At 41.8% G+C, this 17,358-nt stretch overlaps 2 protein-coding genes and 1 pseudogene across 7 annotated transcripts in view; all 3 read left to right on the top strand.

Moving 5' to 3' along the window:
• Positions 1-17,358, top strand: part of LOC114641552 (zinc finger protein 420-like) — a 75,389-nt pseudogene that overhangs the window by 35,015 nt on the left and 23,016 nt on the right.
• The window catches only part of LOC114641553 (zinc finger protein 345-like), a 77,645-nt gene that overhangs the window by 38,548 nt on the left and 21,739 nt on the right, over positions 1-17,358 (top strand). Inside the window, exon 1 of one of the 6 annotated variants that reach the window (XM_028790589.2) lies at positions 16,093-16,186. The exons of the other annotated variants lie outside the window; for them this stretch is intronic. The gene's annotated coding sequence lies outside the window, so the exon portion shown is untranslated. Of the gene's footprint in view, positions 1-16,092; positions 16,187-17,358 lie in introns of those variants that run through there. 6 annotated transcript variants of the gene reach the window in all.
• LOC114641554 (gastrula zinc finger protein XlCGF57.1-like) lies at positions 1,000-16,231 on the top strand. The gene is made up of 3 exons (XM_028790590.2): positions 1,000-1,402; positions 4,227-5,751; positions 16,159-16,231. Exons 1-3 carry the CDS (start codon positions 1,000-1,002, stop codon positions 16,229-16,231), a joined length of 2,001 nt encoding a protein of 666 aa, XP_028646423.2.

Below are 17,358 nucleotides of genomic sequence, written 5' to 3'. Positions count from 1 at the left end.
CTCTCGAAGCACTTCATGATTACTGGAGTGAGGGCCACAGGGCGATAATCATATCATAACGGGTATTCACACAGCAAGGTGAGCCTTCAGGTACAAACCCACCTGTTCAGGACCTGCTAGCCATCCCTCCATTATGACGGCCCCTTAATTGAGTTTGGGGTTTCTTTGGCCACAAGCAGCGAGGGGTGGGAGATAAGAAGTAACGTGTAGAGGGTGCCAGTCCATCACAGGACCCACTCGGCCATCACTGGTCAGATTATTGTTGGACCCGCTTGTGTTTTATGATGTAGGAGAACAAGTGGAGGACTGAAAGCAAAACTTCTGATCTCTTGTGACCAGCAGAGAATGAGAAACGAGCCTTCGGAAGATGAAGTGTGAGTGGGATAACCCGGTGGGAATGTCCGATGGGTTTGTCTTTGTGTGTACCGGTTTTAGACTTTATTACTTTTTGTTAAAACACAACTATAAAGGAGATACCCAACCTAAAATGTTCCTTGAAACACCCAACCTGTTGTGAACTGGCGACTCAAATGTAGTGAAAAGCATGTGAGGCTTCCAGAAACATCCACAGGACCATCCAGGATCTTCACTGATATGAAATGGTTCAAGATGAGCAGGGTGTGAATTTATAAACTCTGCTCCTCTTTCCCTGTTCTTGTCTTTGTCTTGCTCAGCTGGACGTGGTCTCCATATCAAGAAGGTTTTCACTTCAGAGAACTTCTTAAGCTGAAACGGACGTTTCACAGCATTTCAGATCTCTCATAAAAAGCTCATTTAGTTCGCTTGTCTTTCATTTAGTTAGCCCTGAATTACACTAGTTGATTTTGATGACTTAATGAATTCATTCTGTCTCTTTTAATTTCACAGGGACCCTCCTTTCTAGTTCTCATTTCCACAGAGTTTGGTGACTAATGGGCCGGGGCTTCCCAGGTGAGAAACGGGGTTCTTAAAATAGAAGAGCCGACAGTTGGGGGTTCATAGAAGAGTTTTACACGGAGCATGGCCTCGGTCAAACAGGAAGGTGTGGAGCAGCAACCGGCACACATTAAAAAAGAGGACTGTGAGTCGGGCGCACCAGAGGGTGTGTGCGTTAAGGTGGAGGACTGCGAGGAAAGAGTTTCCGTTTTTAAAGAGGAGGAGTGCAAGGAGGAGTCTGCTGAGATTAAAGTTGAGGACCTCAAAGATTTCTCATTTGGCCTTGCACTGCAAAAATGTGAAGCTGGCCCAATTTTCAAGCGAGATGTGTGTGAAGAATCTCTTTCCAGTTTGCAGCCCTGGGTCACTAATACTGGACAACTGGCTACTGTTGATATTTCTGTGGAAGTGAAATCTGAGTTATCGGAACGTGAGGAGAAAATTAATGAAGAAGATGGAAGAAAAACAGAACAGCAGCTGGGAAAAAGTAAGTCATGTGATTAAATATAACAGGAACTTTACAGATTGTAACAGGGGTTCTGTTGGCATTGTCAGTAGACTGAAATAAGAGTGGGATTCGAGATTTGATTGAATTGGAATAAAGACCCCCGGAGCATGTTAATTTGGTTAAAAAAAAAAAAAAAAAAAAAGCTTATCTAATAAATAATAATTTGAAAAAGTTTGGGTGAATGCATAAAAATCTAAAGTGACCAGCACATGACTTCTACTACACCAACCAGTGACGTTTGCTAGGCCAATATCATTGTTTAATGTAAATGACAGTTAAAGTTATGTTAGTAAAAACTCCTGTACGTCTTATATTGCGTTACACCTAACAGCAACATTTATTTATGTAGCATATTCTCATACAAAGGGTTTAGCTCTAAATTAAACACATATATATAGTATATATAAAATATTTTAAAATTAAAAAAATATATATAATAAAATCCTTACTCTAGTGCATTTAATTGGAGTGATTTTGCTGAAGCCAGTGGGCTTCTGTCACTTTCTAATGCTGTGCCCACCTTCCTATCGGCTCACTGGCTCTCTTTCGGGTTGTCGTGTCCTGACCTGCTCCTAGACATTTACTCTCCAAAATGGATTCCTTGGAGTTTCCCCCACTCACAATCCTCTCGTTAATCTGATTATTATATAATGCTCATCTACAAAATATGTTCGGGGAAGTTTGTTTATTCGGTGTACACTTACGGCTTACAAACATACCATAATATTCTTAAGTACAATTGATCCAATTGAAGGTTTTGGAGAGGGAGGCCATAGCCTATCCCATTAGTATGAGACATTAGGTGCCAGTCCATCTCGGGGCCCATTCAACCCCACAGTTGCACAGTGTCACCTCCGAGTCACCAGGTCACCTAACCTGCAGGTCCATGTGGATGTGAGAACAGATTTTGCATTACTTGAGTAAGACTCATAAGGACATGGAAAGACCGTGCAAAGTCCACATGGATAACAATGGAGTGTAGGATTTGACCTCAAAACATTTGAACAATTAGGCAGCTGTGCTAAACGCTTAGTGTCTTGACTTCAAGTGCATGTATTTGCATTTTTTTTTCTTTTAGTAGAGATTAAGTTCTTAAAGCTTCTAAGTATTATTAAGTAAATCTTAACAAAAAATTAAAAACCTCAAATTCATTTCCATGTTGTACTTACTGATCATCTGCCCCCCAGTCCACCTCTATTCTTCTACATTGCATCAGAATTGAGGTGTATGTGAGCCGTTACACAGGAATTAGACAAAGCTCTGAGGTGTCCATCATTGGAGAGGGCTCATCCACTGCAGGGTCCTGTTAAAGATTAAGAGGACAGAAATGAGAGGAACAATAAGAAAATGAGACATAGTGGGGACGGTGAAAATAACTAAGAGTGAGGGAGCAATAGTGACCACCGGACATGGAGGGGCTTGAACTTGAGTCTGGGTGAATCCACTTGAAAGTAACAACTTCATGACTGCCTCCTCTTATCAGATCTTATTCCAATCCCCCTATTTTCTTAACTTGGAGTCTCTGACAGCTTTGAACTCAGCCCAAGAATGGATGCCAGTCCACTGCAGGGCACTCTGGCACACACATCACCGCTCAGTCACAGCTGACAATGATTACCACAGTAGCTGTGGTGAGACCCAGGGTGATGTGATGTAGTGGGAAAGGCTTCAAATGCTGAAGATGTGGGTTCAAATCCGACGACTGACGCCACTCGGTGACCCTGAGTGAATCACTTCACCTGCCTGAGCTGCAATTGGAAAACCAAAAAGCAATGAAACTAATTGTATCATAAATGTTGTAAGCCACCCTGGATAAAGGCATCAGCCAAATAAATAAACCTACATGTAAGAGACTTAAAAATTCCTGGAAGAAAAACTATATACAGTATAAATTATACAATTTACAGCAATGCCTTTTATTTAACATGAAATACTCCTCTGCAGATAGACTGCAGTTGTCCCAACGCTTTTTCAATTCCTGTAAACGTTTCCTGTACTCCTCACTTTGTTGCCGTGGCTCGAGCCTCCAGTTACTTTTCTTCATGGATTTCTTCTACGGTAGCAAATCCTCTTCCCTTCAATCACAATTATAATTCTGGGAACAAATCAAAGTCCCCATTAGTGATACCTGGCCAATGTGGGGGTGCACAAATCAACAAGCACCTTGTTTTTGGTCGAAAACTCTGACAACGTGTTATGTGCAGGCTGGCCGTCATGATACGACGCCGCTGCTTCAGGCGTTTACTCCCTGATGTTAACCTGCAAACAACTCAGCAGTTCAGTATAATGTTCCTGCTTACCAGTCTGTTCATGGGGGAAAAAGAAATCTTTATCAGTAACTCAGTTATTGTCAGCAGACGTGATCATCATCGTCTTGGTGTTCCAAATGACCCGACACACTGTTATTCAGATTGGAGTTAAAAAAAAAATCACAACAAAACTGAAGGGTCAACGTCAGAAATCTGCTCTCGGTCAAATCATCACAATGCCACTTGACGGGCTGACTAATGAGACTGTAGGCATATGACACTGAGTGGCATTGTTAATAACTACACCCTACTCCCACACTAGTGACTCATTCCAGGAATTTTGGGTCCCCACACCCCAGTGTAGCTTTGGGATATGAAACACAAATGTAGAAACTGAACAGAGAGCAGGAGAAGATACAAAGTCCATACACACAGCGGCCGGAGCAGGAAGAGCACCTCAGTGTGAGGCAGCTACTCCAGCCAGTGTGCCGCCACTTTGTTACAGTATTGAATTTGTTTAAAAACATTTAACTGGACTGTTTGTGTCATTGCAGATTTACAGGAGAAAGGCAGCATCTGCACATCTTCATTTGCTCAGACCTCTCTTCTGGACTGTGAGAAGACGAAGAAACCAACAAGTGAATCAGAGAACCTGACCACAGCCTTTTCCCAGTGTAGTTCACTTCATGCTTCTACAGTAACACAGGCCGAGGCCATTAAATCTTGTCAACAAGAAGTGAGTAAACACACCCAAGTTGAAACTGGAGAAAATCTTTACTGTTGTTTGGAATGTGGCAAACAATTCTTACACAAAAATAGCCTATATAAACATAAGAAGATTCACACTGGTGAGAAACCGTACAGCTGTGCTGAATGTGGCAAATGTTTCTTAGAGAGAGGTAATCTTAATATCCACATGAGAATTCATACCGGCGAGAAACCCCATTGCTGTTCAGAATGTGGCAAACGATTCTCACGAATTCGCAGTCTTCAGAACCACACAAGAATCCACACTGCAGGAAAACCTTATTGCTCTCCCGAAAGTGGCAAACGATTCTATGACAGTAGTGGTTTACGGGAGCACACAAAAACTCACACTGGAGAGAAACCATATGTTTGTTCTGAATGTGGGAAAAGGCTTTCCAACAGTAGCAGTTTTCGGAGGCACAAGCGTACTCATACTGGGGAGAATCCATACGTCTGCTCTAAATGTGGGAAAAGCTTTTCCAGCAAAAGTGCTCTTTTTAATCATGACAAAATACATGCAGGAGAAACACCTGAATGTGACCATCAAGTCTCAGCCAGTAATGACCTTCATGTTCTTGAAGGAACCCGCGCACATGAGAAAACTCATAGCTGTTCTGAGTGTGACAAACATTTCTTAGACAGCAGCAGTCTGAACAGGCACATGAGGATTCACACTGGAAAGACTCTCCATTCATGTCCAGAATGTGGCAAGCAATTCTCTATACTCAGTCGTCTTCAGAAGCACTCAAGAATCCATACTGGAGAAAAACCCCATTGTTGTCCAGAATGTGGGAAAAGATTCTTAAATTTACACAATCTTAAGTGTCATATCGGAATACACACTGGAGAGAAGCCTCATTGCTGTTCAGAATGCGGGAAGAGATTCTTGCAAAGAGGCCACCTTCAACAACATATCCGAATTCATACTGGAGAGAAACCTTATTGTTGTTCAATATGCGGGAAGGGATTCTTACAAAGATGCCACCTTCAACGACATATCCAAAATCACACCGGAGAGAAACCTTATTGTTGTTCTGAGTGTGGTAAGCAATTCTCCAACAGTGGTTCCCTTTGTAGCCATAAAAGAATGCATACTGGTGAGAAACGTCATTTCTGTTCTGAATGTGGCAAGCATTTTTCAAACAACGCCAGTCTTAATATCCACATGAGAATTCACACTGGAGAGAAACCCTATGTTTGTTCAGTATGTGGCAAACGATTCCCACAAAGACTTGGACTTCAGAACCACACAAGATTTCGCCATACTGGAGAAAAACCTTTTTCTTGCTCTGAGTGTGGGAAAAGTTTCTGTGACGGCAGCAGTCTTCTGAGGCATGCACGAATTCACACTGGGGAGAAGCCATATTGCTGTTCTGAATGTGGAAAAAGGTTCACGTGCAGTAGCGGCTTGAGGAAGCACGCAGGGACTCATACTGGAGAGAAAGTGTATTGCTGTCCTGAATGTGGAAAACTATTTTCTTGCTGTAGCAACTTATGGAGGCACAAACAAATTCATACTAGAGGAAAACCCATTGTAAATATGGCAGAGAATTTTCCAACTAACCCTGTAAACACAGAAAATGTGAAGGAAGACGTCACTGCTGTTCCAAATGAGGAAGAAAATTCTCATTTAAAGTAGTTGACAAGTATGCTGGAATTCACAGCAGAGAGAAGGCTAATGGTGATGAATGTGGCAAATGGTGCTTAGATGTAAGGTGCTTCCAAATTACCACTGGGGAGAAACTTCAATGTTGTCTGAAATACGGAAAACGATTCCCACACAGCAGAAGTCTTTATAAACCTTGAAGATTTTCTTCTTTTTTACTGTGAGGAAATGTTATTTTTATCCTGAATGTGGTAAACGATTCTTAGGCAACAGTGGCATTCGTAGCCATGAACAAATTTTAAACTGGTGGTAAACCCCATAGCTGTTCTGAATATGGCAAGCGACTCTCCTGCATCAGCTTTCTTTGGGAGCACAGAAGAGTTCACACTGGAATGTGAAGACATAAAAAATCAAAAAGTACCAAAAAAATACAGTGGAAGGTATGCCAGGTGTGGGATAAACCAACAAACTCAGGGTGTCCATAGAACTAATGAAACAAGAACTTCCAGGCCCATCTTGACATCCTACCAATGTGTATAACCCCACATGAATTACAAAAGGAAGTTTTTTGTTAGGAATCACTCAGCGACTACACTAAGCCATTACTGTAAATCTGACAGCAGTACAGCATCACGTCAAGACCAAAGAGTGGAGTTCACTCCTGTTTGATGATAAGCCATTGGGAGACGTTAACCCTTCAGAGAAATCAAATGGTGTTGTGAAAGCGGCAAGCACTTTGAAGGACAAGCAGCTTCTTCAGACTCTGAACAATGTACTGTCATACAGGAACTGATCTTTGCACCAGTGCTCTGACATTAAATAGTGAATAATTCAGGACAGACTGACCTCGCCTATTTGTTTTTCTCATGGTTTGGCTCACAAATTCTGGGGATTAAGAAGCAGCTTGCCAGACCCTCGTAACTTCATCTCCAGTGTCAGCTCTTGCCAGAGGATCTCATTGGATTTTAGTTTTGGGGTCTCATCTGCTCAGACTGATCAATCACAAGCAGACTTACAGCCAGAGATGTCTTCTTTTCAAGGAACACAAAGCCATCACTCAATGGTTAGCAACCTTCATGGAGTGACAAACTTTTGTAGCAGTTGTTACCCAAAAGGCCAGGCTTATCTGTACTCAGGAAACCCATTGCAACATGTCCACTCCCACCTTTAGAGCCCACTGCAAGCACCAGGGGCCTCATGCATAACACCGTGTGTAGAATTCGCACTATAACATGACGTAAGCACAAAGCCGAAATGTTCTCACGCACAGAAAAATCCAGATACAGGAATCTGTGCATACGCAAACTTCCACGTTCTTCCGCTCCATAAATCCCGCTCAGCATGGAAATAAACACACGTGCACGCGCCTGCTGTCCCGCCCCAACTCCTCCCAGAATTATGCCTCTTTGAATATGCATATCAATATAAATAGGCCTTAAGCTCAGCGTTCTGTGAAAAGGCAATGGCAAAAGTACGAGGAAAAATAGAAGAATTTCAGCAAATACTAAATGGAGGCAAAGAAAAACGTACTATTTGTTGGTTTAAACAGTTATATAAGCAACAATAGGAAGTTGATCGAGTGACATAGCGTGTTAGAGAAACTTGAAAGCTCAAGTTCACAAAGTCGCACAGTGCCTGAAATAAAAAAGAAGTTGTCACATATCAAAGTCGGAGTGAAAAGGCGACTTGTAGCCCACCATCTGAGTGCCATATGAAAGCTTATTAGGGTACAGAGAAAAAAAATAGGCACACAGTGGGGGAAAAAAGCACGAAATGTCAACTTTAATCTCAAAATTTCCACTTTAAATTTTGTCATTAAAGTAGAACATCATAAACTTCATCTTAAAATAGTTTAATTTACTAGTTTCTCAATCCCATTGTAACTAAACATGTTAAATGCTTTGTTATGTATTTGATCTTCTATGTGCCTGAATCAGTACGTGCTCTTACTCCGACAGGACACAGAATCCATTACGTTTGTGATATTACAGCTCTCTGAATAATTAAAATACTGAGATGTATACGTGATATCATTTTCATGATGATAGAGTTAAAGCATGTTATTAAACATGGGAACACGGTGGCGCAGTGATTGTTCATCTCTTACAGCAAGATGCTTGCTGCGCCATGTGCGACCTTCAATGAAATGCTTTATTACAGCAGTACTGTCTCATTCAAACGTACTAACCCCCAATTCCTGTCCTTACTTTTGTTTCTCCAAATACCCAATCACCACACAATCAGCGCTGTAATAGATGTTAAGCCATCTGTAAGCTTAGAATGCCGATTCTTCAAAACGTTTAAGGAGCACTGAAATATCTTCGTATTACGTTTAATTATTCTATCCATCTGTCCTTCCAGTGTTGCACCAGCCACAGCATGAAAACAGCGCGAGGCAGGAACAAACTGTGAACGAAGCTCAAGCTCGCTAGCACTGCGGCACCGTGTAGTTAAAGTGTTATCTGTATAATAAACATATTTTGCTGCAATTTATCTTAAAAATATTGTCATCATCTGTAAATGCGCGCTTTATAAAGTGGCTCAGGTTGTGCAATATTATAACTGTATCCTAAGTACAATTACCTCACAGTAACTTGCAAGTCCAAACAGTTCTACAAGGAGCACTTGATGGACTGATTGAGTGCGTTTAGAGTTCTTGGTATGAAACTGTTTGTGAACCGCGAGGTCCGAACAGGAAAGGCTGTGAAGCGATTCCCACATGAGAGCAGTTCAAATAGCGAATGGCTGAGGCAGTGAGTGCTTGATTCTGTATACGATAATTCTCTTTCCAATCGCTGTAGATCTGTGATTCACACTCAGATACACTGATATTAATACTCTGAGTGGTGCAGTGAGAGTAATGTGGAAAAAGATGATCTGCTGTGGCAACCCCTAACGGGAGCAGCTGAAAGAAGAGGAAGAAGGTACAGTGAGAGTAACAACGCTAAAGTAGTTATGGTATTTAGAATAGTTTGACCTTTCTGTGGACCATTATATTGTTACAGGTTAATTACAATCAGATGCATTAAATTTATGAACGATATGCGGTTAATTTCAGTGTATTTGATAAAGCCACCGTCGTGGATGTGGATCTAAGAAAGGGTAACCACACAGGAACAGTAGCACTGCTTTGACGCTGGGTGCTGCCAATCTGCAAAACCAAGTGGAGAACTTGCGTACAACAGGGTATGAGGTACCGTGGAAAAGTGCGTGGCTTTACGCCAAGTGTAGGTTTTATGCATAGCGATTTGAACGTGGAATCGTTCTTATGCAACATTTCTGTCCATATGCACCGTTTATACATGAGGCCCCAGGTCTGTAGGACAAGTGACCTCAGCCTGGCTGTATCTCTGCTCCATGGCAGGACAGCAAGTCTTAACAAAGGCCGGAGTGATCCCTTTTATTCTAAAGGGTAAGCTATGCTAGACTGTAGCGAGTGAAAGTCCATCAGTGCCGGAGTTAGATGAGGGTACCACCAGTCCAGACCTTAAAGTAAAGCGAGGTGCGGGAGCAAGAAATCGACCACACACAAAGCCATGATGAAGATGAAGAAAGGAGTCGACTGAGCACCAACTACCCAACAGATGTACAATGTATGTTTGCAAACGAGGGCAGTGGTGTTTGAAACATCAACATAAAGGATTCTACCAAAGAGAAAAAGGACAAGAGCTGCTGAACAAAAGAAGTCAAAGTGCGCTTATCCTCCTTTCATGGTGCCGGAGAAAGACGACTCCAGGAGGAGAAAAGCACATTGGAGTCGACACGACCTAAACCATAAGTACACCAGCTTAGATTCAGGGAACTCTAATTATAATTTAGTAGTTAGGAGAAAGCCAGCCCACGACTTCTGGATATGTGGTAAACCAATGTTTCTCAACCTTTAAGTGTTTGCGACCCGAGTTTTCATAACAGTTTTAATTGCGCAACCCTAACGTTTTTTTTGAAAGGAGCCCACTAATACCAATTTGTTCTTTTTTAATTAATAATATATCATAGATGCATATTTTATTATACCAACTTTTATCGACATTTATCTAACTCTATATTTATTTTTCTAGTATCAGAATGAAGTTTAAGTTAATTTGTTTTGGTTTCAATAGATGTGTTTTTCATATTTTCGATTCTTGTTTTCTTTTTTTCACATCTTCCCGCCCCACAGTTTGAGAACCACTGTGGTAAACACTGGAACTGATCAGTGATAACACCTTTTGAGAGATCCATTCATGAACTAATTCCTCAGTGACCACATTAAGTGAAGGATCAGAATTCATAAGTTGTGCGCCCGTTTTGTGTTATTACTGTTCTCTGTCTGTACATATTCCATATATTGATCCTCTATTATGCTTATGAATAAAATTGTTTGATTTATTGCAGCAAACATATTTGGTTATTTTACCACGTTGACCACAATGCAGTTGAGAAAGTCTAAGCTATTTAATGTGAGCTTTTGTCAGTTGATGGCTGAAACGTTGTATAAGACCTCCTTGCAGTTCTGGTGTCCTTGGCTGGAAGGTGAAACGGAGGTCCCTCACACACACCACAGCGATACAAACGCCAGACCACAGAATGAGCAAATGACAATACTGTGCTGTGGTAAAAACTTACATCAATAGGACAAAGCTGAAAAAGGTTAGTGTGATGATGAGAAAATGTGGATGTAAAGTACGATCAAATTCACAGCGCAGTGCAAACCAAGAAGAAGTGCCACCCACAACTTGAACAGGGTAACCAGGCATTGGCATGCAATTCTTTTCTCAAACGATTTGGTGATCTTCAATACAATTACTAATTGTGCAATCCATCTAAGATGAGATGAAGTCTAAGTAATCGACATTGACCTAAGCATTAATGTTTACAGTGCACCATGAAATGCACAGGTCTCTGTTATATGCCGTTTGGTATTGGATTTGTAAAAGCACTTTTAATGTGTGTAATGCACCATCTATTGGAATAACAAATGCAATGCATATGTCACTGTTATATACCATTTAGTATTGGATTTGCAAAAGCAGTTTTAATGTGTGTAATGCACCATCTATTGGAATAACAAATGCAATGCATATGTCACTGTTATATACCATTTAGTATTGGATTTGCAAAAGCAGTTTTAATGTGTGTGATGTACCATCTGTTGAAATGACAAATGCAATGCATATGTCTCTGTTATATGCCATTTAGTATTGGATTTGTAAAAGCAGTGCTAATGTTAGTGAGGTGCCATCTACTGGAATGATAAATGCGGTGCCTATGTTTTGATTGTATGCGTTTATTATGTGAATGTCACAAAAGCAGTGTTAATGTTTGAGATGCACCATCTGTTGGAATGACAAATGCAATTTATACATCTCTCTTATATGCATTTGGTATGGGAATCATACAAAGGCAGAGTGGTGGCTTTGAGTCTAAGGATATGTGCTGGTTTGAATCCCCATTACTACTAAAAGAGATCCTACTCTGGTGGGTCCTTGAGCAAGACCCTTAACCTGTAATTGTTCCAGGGGTGCTGTGCAATGGCTGACCCTGCCCTCTGCCCCCAAGGGGTATGCAAAAACTAACAAATTCCTAATACAAGAAATTGTATAAGGAAAAATAAAGAATAATAAAATAAAACATTGCTAATGTTTGTGATGTACCATCTATGGAATAATAAATGCAATGCATATGTCTCTGTTATATGTCATTTAGTATTGGATTTGTAAAAGCAGTGCTAATGTTAGTGAGGTGCCATCTACTGGAATGATAAATGCGGTGCCCATGTTTTGATTGTATGCATTTATTATGTGACTGTCACAATAGCAGTGTTAATGTTTGAGGTGCACCATCTGTTGGAATGACAAATGCAATTCATACATCTCTCTTATATGCATTTGGTATGGGAATCGTTAAAAAGGCAGAGTGGTGGCTTTGAGTCTAAGGATATGTGCTGGTATCTGGAAGGTTGCTGGTTTGAATCCCCATTACTACCAAATGAGATCCTACTCCGGTGGGTCCTTGAGCAAGACCCTTAACCTGTAATTGTTCCAGGGGTGCTGTGCAATGGCTGACCCTGCACTCTGCCCCCAAGGGGTATGCAAAAACTAACAAATTCCTAATACAAGAAATTGTATAAGGCAAAGTAAAGAACAAAAAATTAAAAAAAATGAAACATTGCTAATGTTTGTGATGTACCATCTATTGGAATAATAAATGCAACGTATATGTCTCTGTTATATGCCATTTGGTACTGGATTTGTAAAAGCAGTTAGTGAGGTGCCATCTATTGGAATGGCATATGCAATGCATATTATTAGTAAAAAATGTTACACACCATCTGTTGGAATGACAAATATCTCTCTCTCTCTCTCTCATATGCCATTTGGTATGGGATTCTTAAAAGCAGTGTTAATGCGTGTGATGTGCCATCTGTGGGAATGACAAATGCATAGCATGTGTTACTGTTATATGCCATTTGGTATGGGATTTGTAAATGCAGCATTGATGTTTGTGATGTGCCGTCTGTTGGAATGACAGAGAAATAGCAACTGGATGGACACACGGAGAGACACACCAACACTTATCCTTTTATGAAGGTGGATAGTTTTTTTGTGGAGGGGTCACAATATTAGTTTCTGATACGATTTACTTTCTAAAATGTAAGGAATTATTTGTGTTTTATGTCAGTGCCATCTTGATTTGCATGTGTACTGTTTTTTGATGTAAACTTAAACTAAGGCTTTAAATTTGAGTCTTTTGATTGCTTTACATGTAAGAATGTGTTACTCAAATCAGGCAGATTGGAAAGGTACTAAATAATAGACAGTATCGGCACCATATTGCTTTTAAGGCATGTTGCCATTTTAAGAGGCCCGTTCTTAGGGTGCACTCCCGGTGGCTGGGGGCGTGGCCTTGGACGTCAATAACGTGAGCAGCTCTTCGGGCCAATCAACATGCGTAAAAGAAGTCACATGGCTGAAAGATGCACTTTCTGATTATTGTTTGTACTCGTATATTAATCACTGTGTCTGTGTTGTTATTTATTGAAGATCGGACCCCCCCCATATCTGTGGTCTAGCACCCCACGTCCTGCTTACAAAGAAATCGAAGCATTGTGCACATCTGACTCTGTTCCTCAGAGAGTCGTAGTCAGGGTGGCTGATGGGATGGTCCTTACGGATGACACTGCAGTTGTGACCCGCTGGGCTGGCTACTCTGTGCGGTTGTTTAAAGGTGACCCTCCTGCTAAGGACGTTGGCCATCTCTGGGTCTGCAGTTCTTGAGGCCGATCCTCCAATTAGCTGTGAACCCATAACCAACCGAACTGACATTGCAAAGCAGCTGAGGGGAGGAAAGGCTGCAGGGGTCTGTGGTATCCAGGGGTGAACTTCTCCAGGCCGGTGGTCAGGCTGCTATCCTGACATTAAAAGGAATCTTTGCATTGCATTCATTCTAACTAAAAATAAAGCGGGTCTTGTCGTCCCTATCTGGAAAGTGAAGGTTGATCACCTGGATTGGGGGGACTACAGGGGGATAACAGTGCTCTCGGTGCTGGGCAGGGTACTCGCTAGGGTCGTCCTCAATGGGATCCATGATCACTTGCTCACCTAGCAGTCTGGTTTTACCCCTAAGAAGTCGACCATCGACCACATCCTGGCACTGAGGGTTCTCATGGAGCGCAAAGGTGAATATCAGCAGAGTTTCTTTGCAGCCTTTGTCGATTTTCATAAAGCGTTTGACTCGGTTGATTGAGCTGCCCTCTGGGACATCCTGAGACTTCATATGATCTCCTCAAGGTTTGCTGGATATCATGGCCGGTCTGTCCACGGGTAATGTAAGTGCTGTGCAGAGTGGAGGCAGACCCTCTCAGTTGATTCTGGGGTCCATCAGCGGTGTGTTCTGCTCCTACTCTGTTCAATGCTGGCAGGGTCATGGGGTCCAGCAGTTGTGGGGCATCTGTTGGTGAAGAGAGACTCACTGATCTTGACTTTGCTGACGCTGCTTTGATCTTCGTGGAGTCAATGGGGGCTCTGAGCGGGGGTCTCGAGAGACTGGGTGTCTGGGCTTCTGAGGGTCCTGATAAAAACCAAAGAGCCAGGCCTTTAATGACCTCTTGGGCACGGCCATCAGCAGGGTGTGTCTCTGTGGAGAGATTGTCCACCTCATGGAGAGGTTTACTGACCTCAGCAGTGACATCCATGTGACTCTGGTGACTCTTCTATGAAGTCAGTATACAGATTTTGAGAGCATGGGGGAGGTCTTGATGTCACTGGAAAGGGGTGTGTGGCGCAAAGGGACGAAGGTCCAAGTCTTTAGAGCCCTGGCACCCCCTGTTTGAGAGACATGGATGCTATCCAGTGACCGGTGATGAAGAAGAACAACAACAGCATTTATTTCTGTCGCACATTTTCATTCAAACAATGGAGCTCAAGGTGCTGTACATGGTGAAGAAAGAGGAAAAAAAAGGCAAAATAAGAATTACAATAGGAGAACACTAATTAACATAGAATAAAAGTAAGGTCCGATGGCCAGGGAGCACATAAAAACTCCAGACAGCTGGAGAAAAAATAAAATCTGCAGGGGGTCCGAGGCCGTGAGACCACCCAGCCCCCCTCTAGGCATTCTACCTAACATCAATGACCTCAATCAGTCGTCGTGGTGTTCGGGGTTCTCATGGAAGGACTTGATGATGACGGTCACGTGGACCTCTGACCTTTAATCCATCAATGGAGGGACATCACGGTGCTCTGATCAGGCGGTGGTCTCGCACATCACAGAAAACCAGAAAAAGAAAAGAAGAGAAAGTAGGTGTGAGGTAACGGATTTTAGAGCCACCATGAATAATAATGACAATTAATTGAATAAACAGAGCATCAGGATTAAACTAAGATGAAGCTCTGAGAAAGCCTTGTTAAAGTAATGAGTTTTTAGCAGTTTATTAAAGAGCTCCACCGTATCAGCCTGGCGAATTCCAATTAGCAATCTACTTCAGATTTGAGGTGCAGAACAGCAGAAGGCCACCCGCCTCACCACCAATGAACACTGGACTCCTCCAGGAAGTTGTTTCTATGGTTCTTTGTCAGCTTTGCAGTTTAGTAATGCATCTTCAACTGCTTCCATTTTATTACAATATCTCCATAATCCTGAATTATGTTTAAGCGCCTTTAGCAGGGGAAAGGCAGTATAGAAATATAATATATGATTATTATTATTATGATTATTTGTACCTATTAGGTGCATTGAACAGATAAGCATTGTGTGTTCTAATCTGTCTTGTGAAAATCATTTATTCTCTCCTATTTTTCTTCTCCACTTCTACTAAACCAGCAGTGTCTTATAAAGAGACCCCCATTTATAATCTTTATCCCGTATTTCCTGCCATTTTTTATTTATTTTTTGGATGTCTCTAACCCTCTTGCTTCTCCTATTCCGAATAGAAGTCCGAGCTCAGATCTTTCTTTCTTTCTTTCTTTCTTTCTTTCTTTCTTTCTTTCTTTCTTTCTTTCTTTCTTTCAATAGGAAGTCTACTAACTCATTTCCTTCCTCCCCCTTATGTGGTGTAACCCATAGGAAACTTGTAAATATTCTTACACTTTCTTCACTCCAAACACGGCCTGTTTCTGCTCTCTTATTAAATCGTTTCTGCTTTTCCGTACTCATCGGTGCTGATGATGAGTATCCACATTGCTGCTCCACCTGGACGCACTTCTTCAATCCTCTATAAAGCTACAATTATGAATTTGTGAATTTCCCATTGGGATTAATAAAGTATCTATCTATCTATCTATCTATCTATCTATCTATCTATCTATCTATCTATCTATCTATCTAATTAAAGACACTCTTTATGTTATATAAACAGACACGTGATCAATCGGCCATCTGTACCCCCCCTTATTTATCGACCCCTCGCCTCTCCGCCATATCATTTATTGCGAATGTTCGACATTGGCTGTGGCTCACAGCTCACGTCATTTACTTAACTCCTCGTAATCCGACCTGACAAACTTCATAACAAAAAATAAATAAATTGAATTAAATCAAGACGATATCTGTCTGGCTGAGTGGGCGGAACCACACTGATGACGTCTTTTTGCTTCGCCCCGTTTGCACTTTCTGCGCATGCTCCTATTCGACACTCGCGCTCACTCTTCTTTCAGGCCACAACAGCGACCAAAGTTGCGGAAGGTGAGACAAAGCCCTACGCGTGGGAATGTCAAGTATGGGGGATAACGCGACCTGCTCAGGGGTTCTAAATTTGACTGGTAGCCTAACGCCCCCTGTATTTCTTAAGTTTGGGGATCGGGCGATTTGTTTTGTCCGCCTTTGCGGTTATCCGTTCATTCGCGCCCTTACGTGTCCTCTGCTAACTGCGGGCAGCGCTCACTTTCAGCCGATGTGGTGGGTGGGGGCTTCCAGATTGGGGGTTGTGATTCTCTGATGGTATCCCGTGAAACTCCCTGCGCCTTGTGATTTGTCGCAGGCGCGTTAAATCGTCTTTGCTTCCGCTGTTTTCGCGCGCTCGCACCTTAACGCTTCGGGTCGCAGGTTTTTGGTTTGACGCATGCTCAGTGCAATCCTGCCCTTTCTACGTGCACGCGCAGCCGCTCGCTTTGCTTTCGCTGTCACCAAGTTCTGCTTTTCCGGTGGGCTGCGCATTCTTTTCGTTTTTGAGCGGAGGTTTTTCTTTGACAGCCTCAGTAAACCTTGTTAATGAGGCGACGCCGAACGCGACTTTACATGCCGTGTTCAGTCTTCATTTCTATCAGAGTGACACTCATGCTACGCTTTATTAGGAATAAATTAAAATGTTTAATGAGATCTCATCAAGAAAAATACATGCAAAATATTATTACTACTCCAAGTTGTTGACTCCCAACATCAATGTATAAAAACATTTAAAAGACAAAACAATACACCGAATGTCTCACTTTCACTCTATATGTTGTCCCTTTGCTCTTCTACATTTCGTGATGGAGTTTTCCTGTTCTGTTATTACTAGATGTGCTGCCCATCTAAGACGGGATGAAATCTAAAGAATCAGTTCAGACATCCGCGTGAACGTCTGCCGTGCACCACCTATTGGAATGTATTTTGTAATGCATGTGGAAATAAAATGCATTGAATTTGTCATTCCAACAGTTGGCACATCACAAGGTTTTGTAGTAATAAAATATATTTTTGTAAATGTTTGTGACGCACATCTGTTGGAATGACAAACGCAATGCAGTTTGTTACCACAACTGTTTGGGATGCACCATCTGTTGGAATCTGTTTATCTTTGTTTTAATAATGGAAATGCCATCTGTTGTAATAATGGAGACATGAGAAACTCACACACACTTATTTTATTAAGGTGG

The sequence above is a fragment of the Erpetoichthys calabaricus genome, chromosome 5 (assembly GCF_900747795.2).
Source record: "Erpetoichthys calabaricus chromosome 5, fErpCal1.3, whole genome shotgun sequence".
NCBI classification, from domain to species: Eukaryota; Metazoa; Chordata; class Cladistia; order Polypteriformes; family Polypteridae; genus Erpetoichthys; species Erpetoichthys calabaricus.
Note: the sequence above shows the minus strand (reverse complement) of the source record. Positions and strands in the feature narration are given on the sequence as shown.

What these genes read in the sequence shown, in the direction of transcription:
- LOC114641554 (XM_028790590.2), top strand. Translation starts at nt 1,000, where the DNA reads ATGGCCTCGGTCAAACAGGAAGGTGTGGAGCAGCAACCGGCACACATT. An exon ending in AGAACAGCAGCTGGGAAAAA is followed by an intron (nt 1,403 to 4,226) that starts GTAAGTCATGTG and finishes GTGTCATTGCAG; the next exon opens with ATTTACAGGAGAAAGGCAGC. An exon ending in GACGGCAGCAGTCTTCTGAG is followed by an intron (nt 5,752 to 16,158) that starts GCATGCACGAAT and finishes CTCTTCTTTCAG; the next exon opens with GCCACAACAGCGACCAAAGT.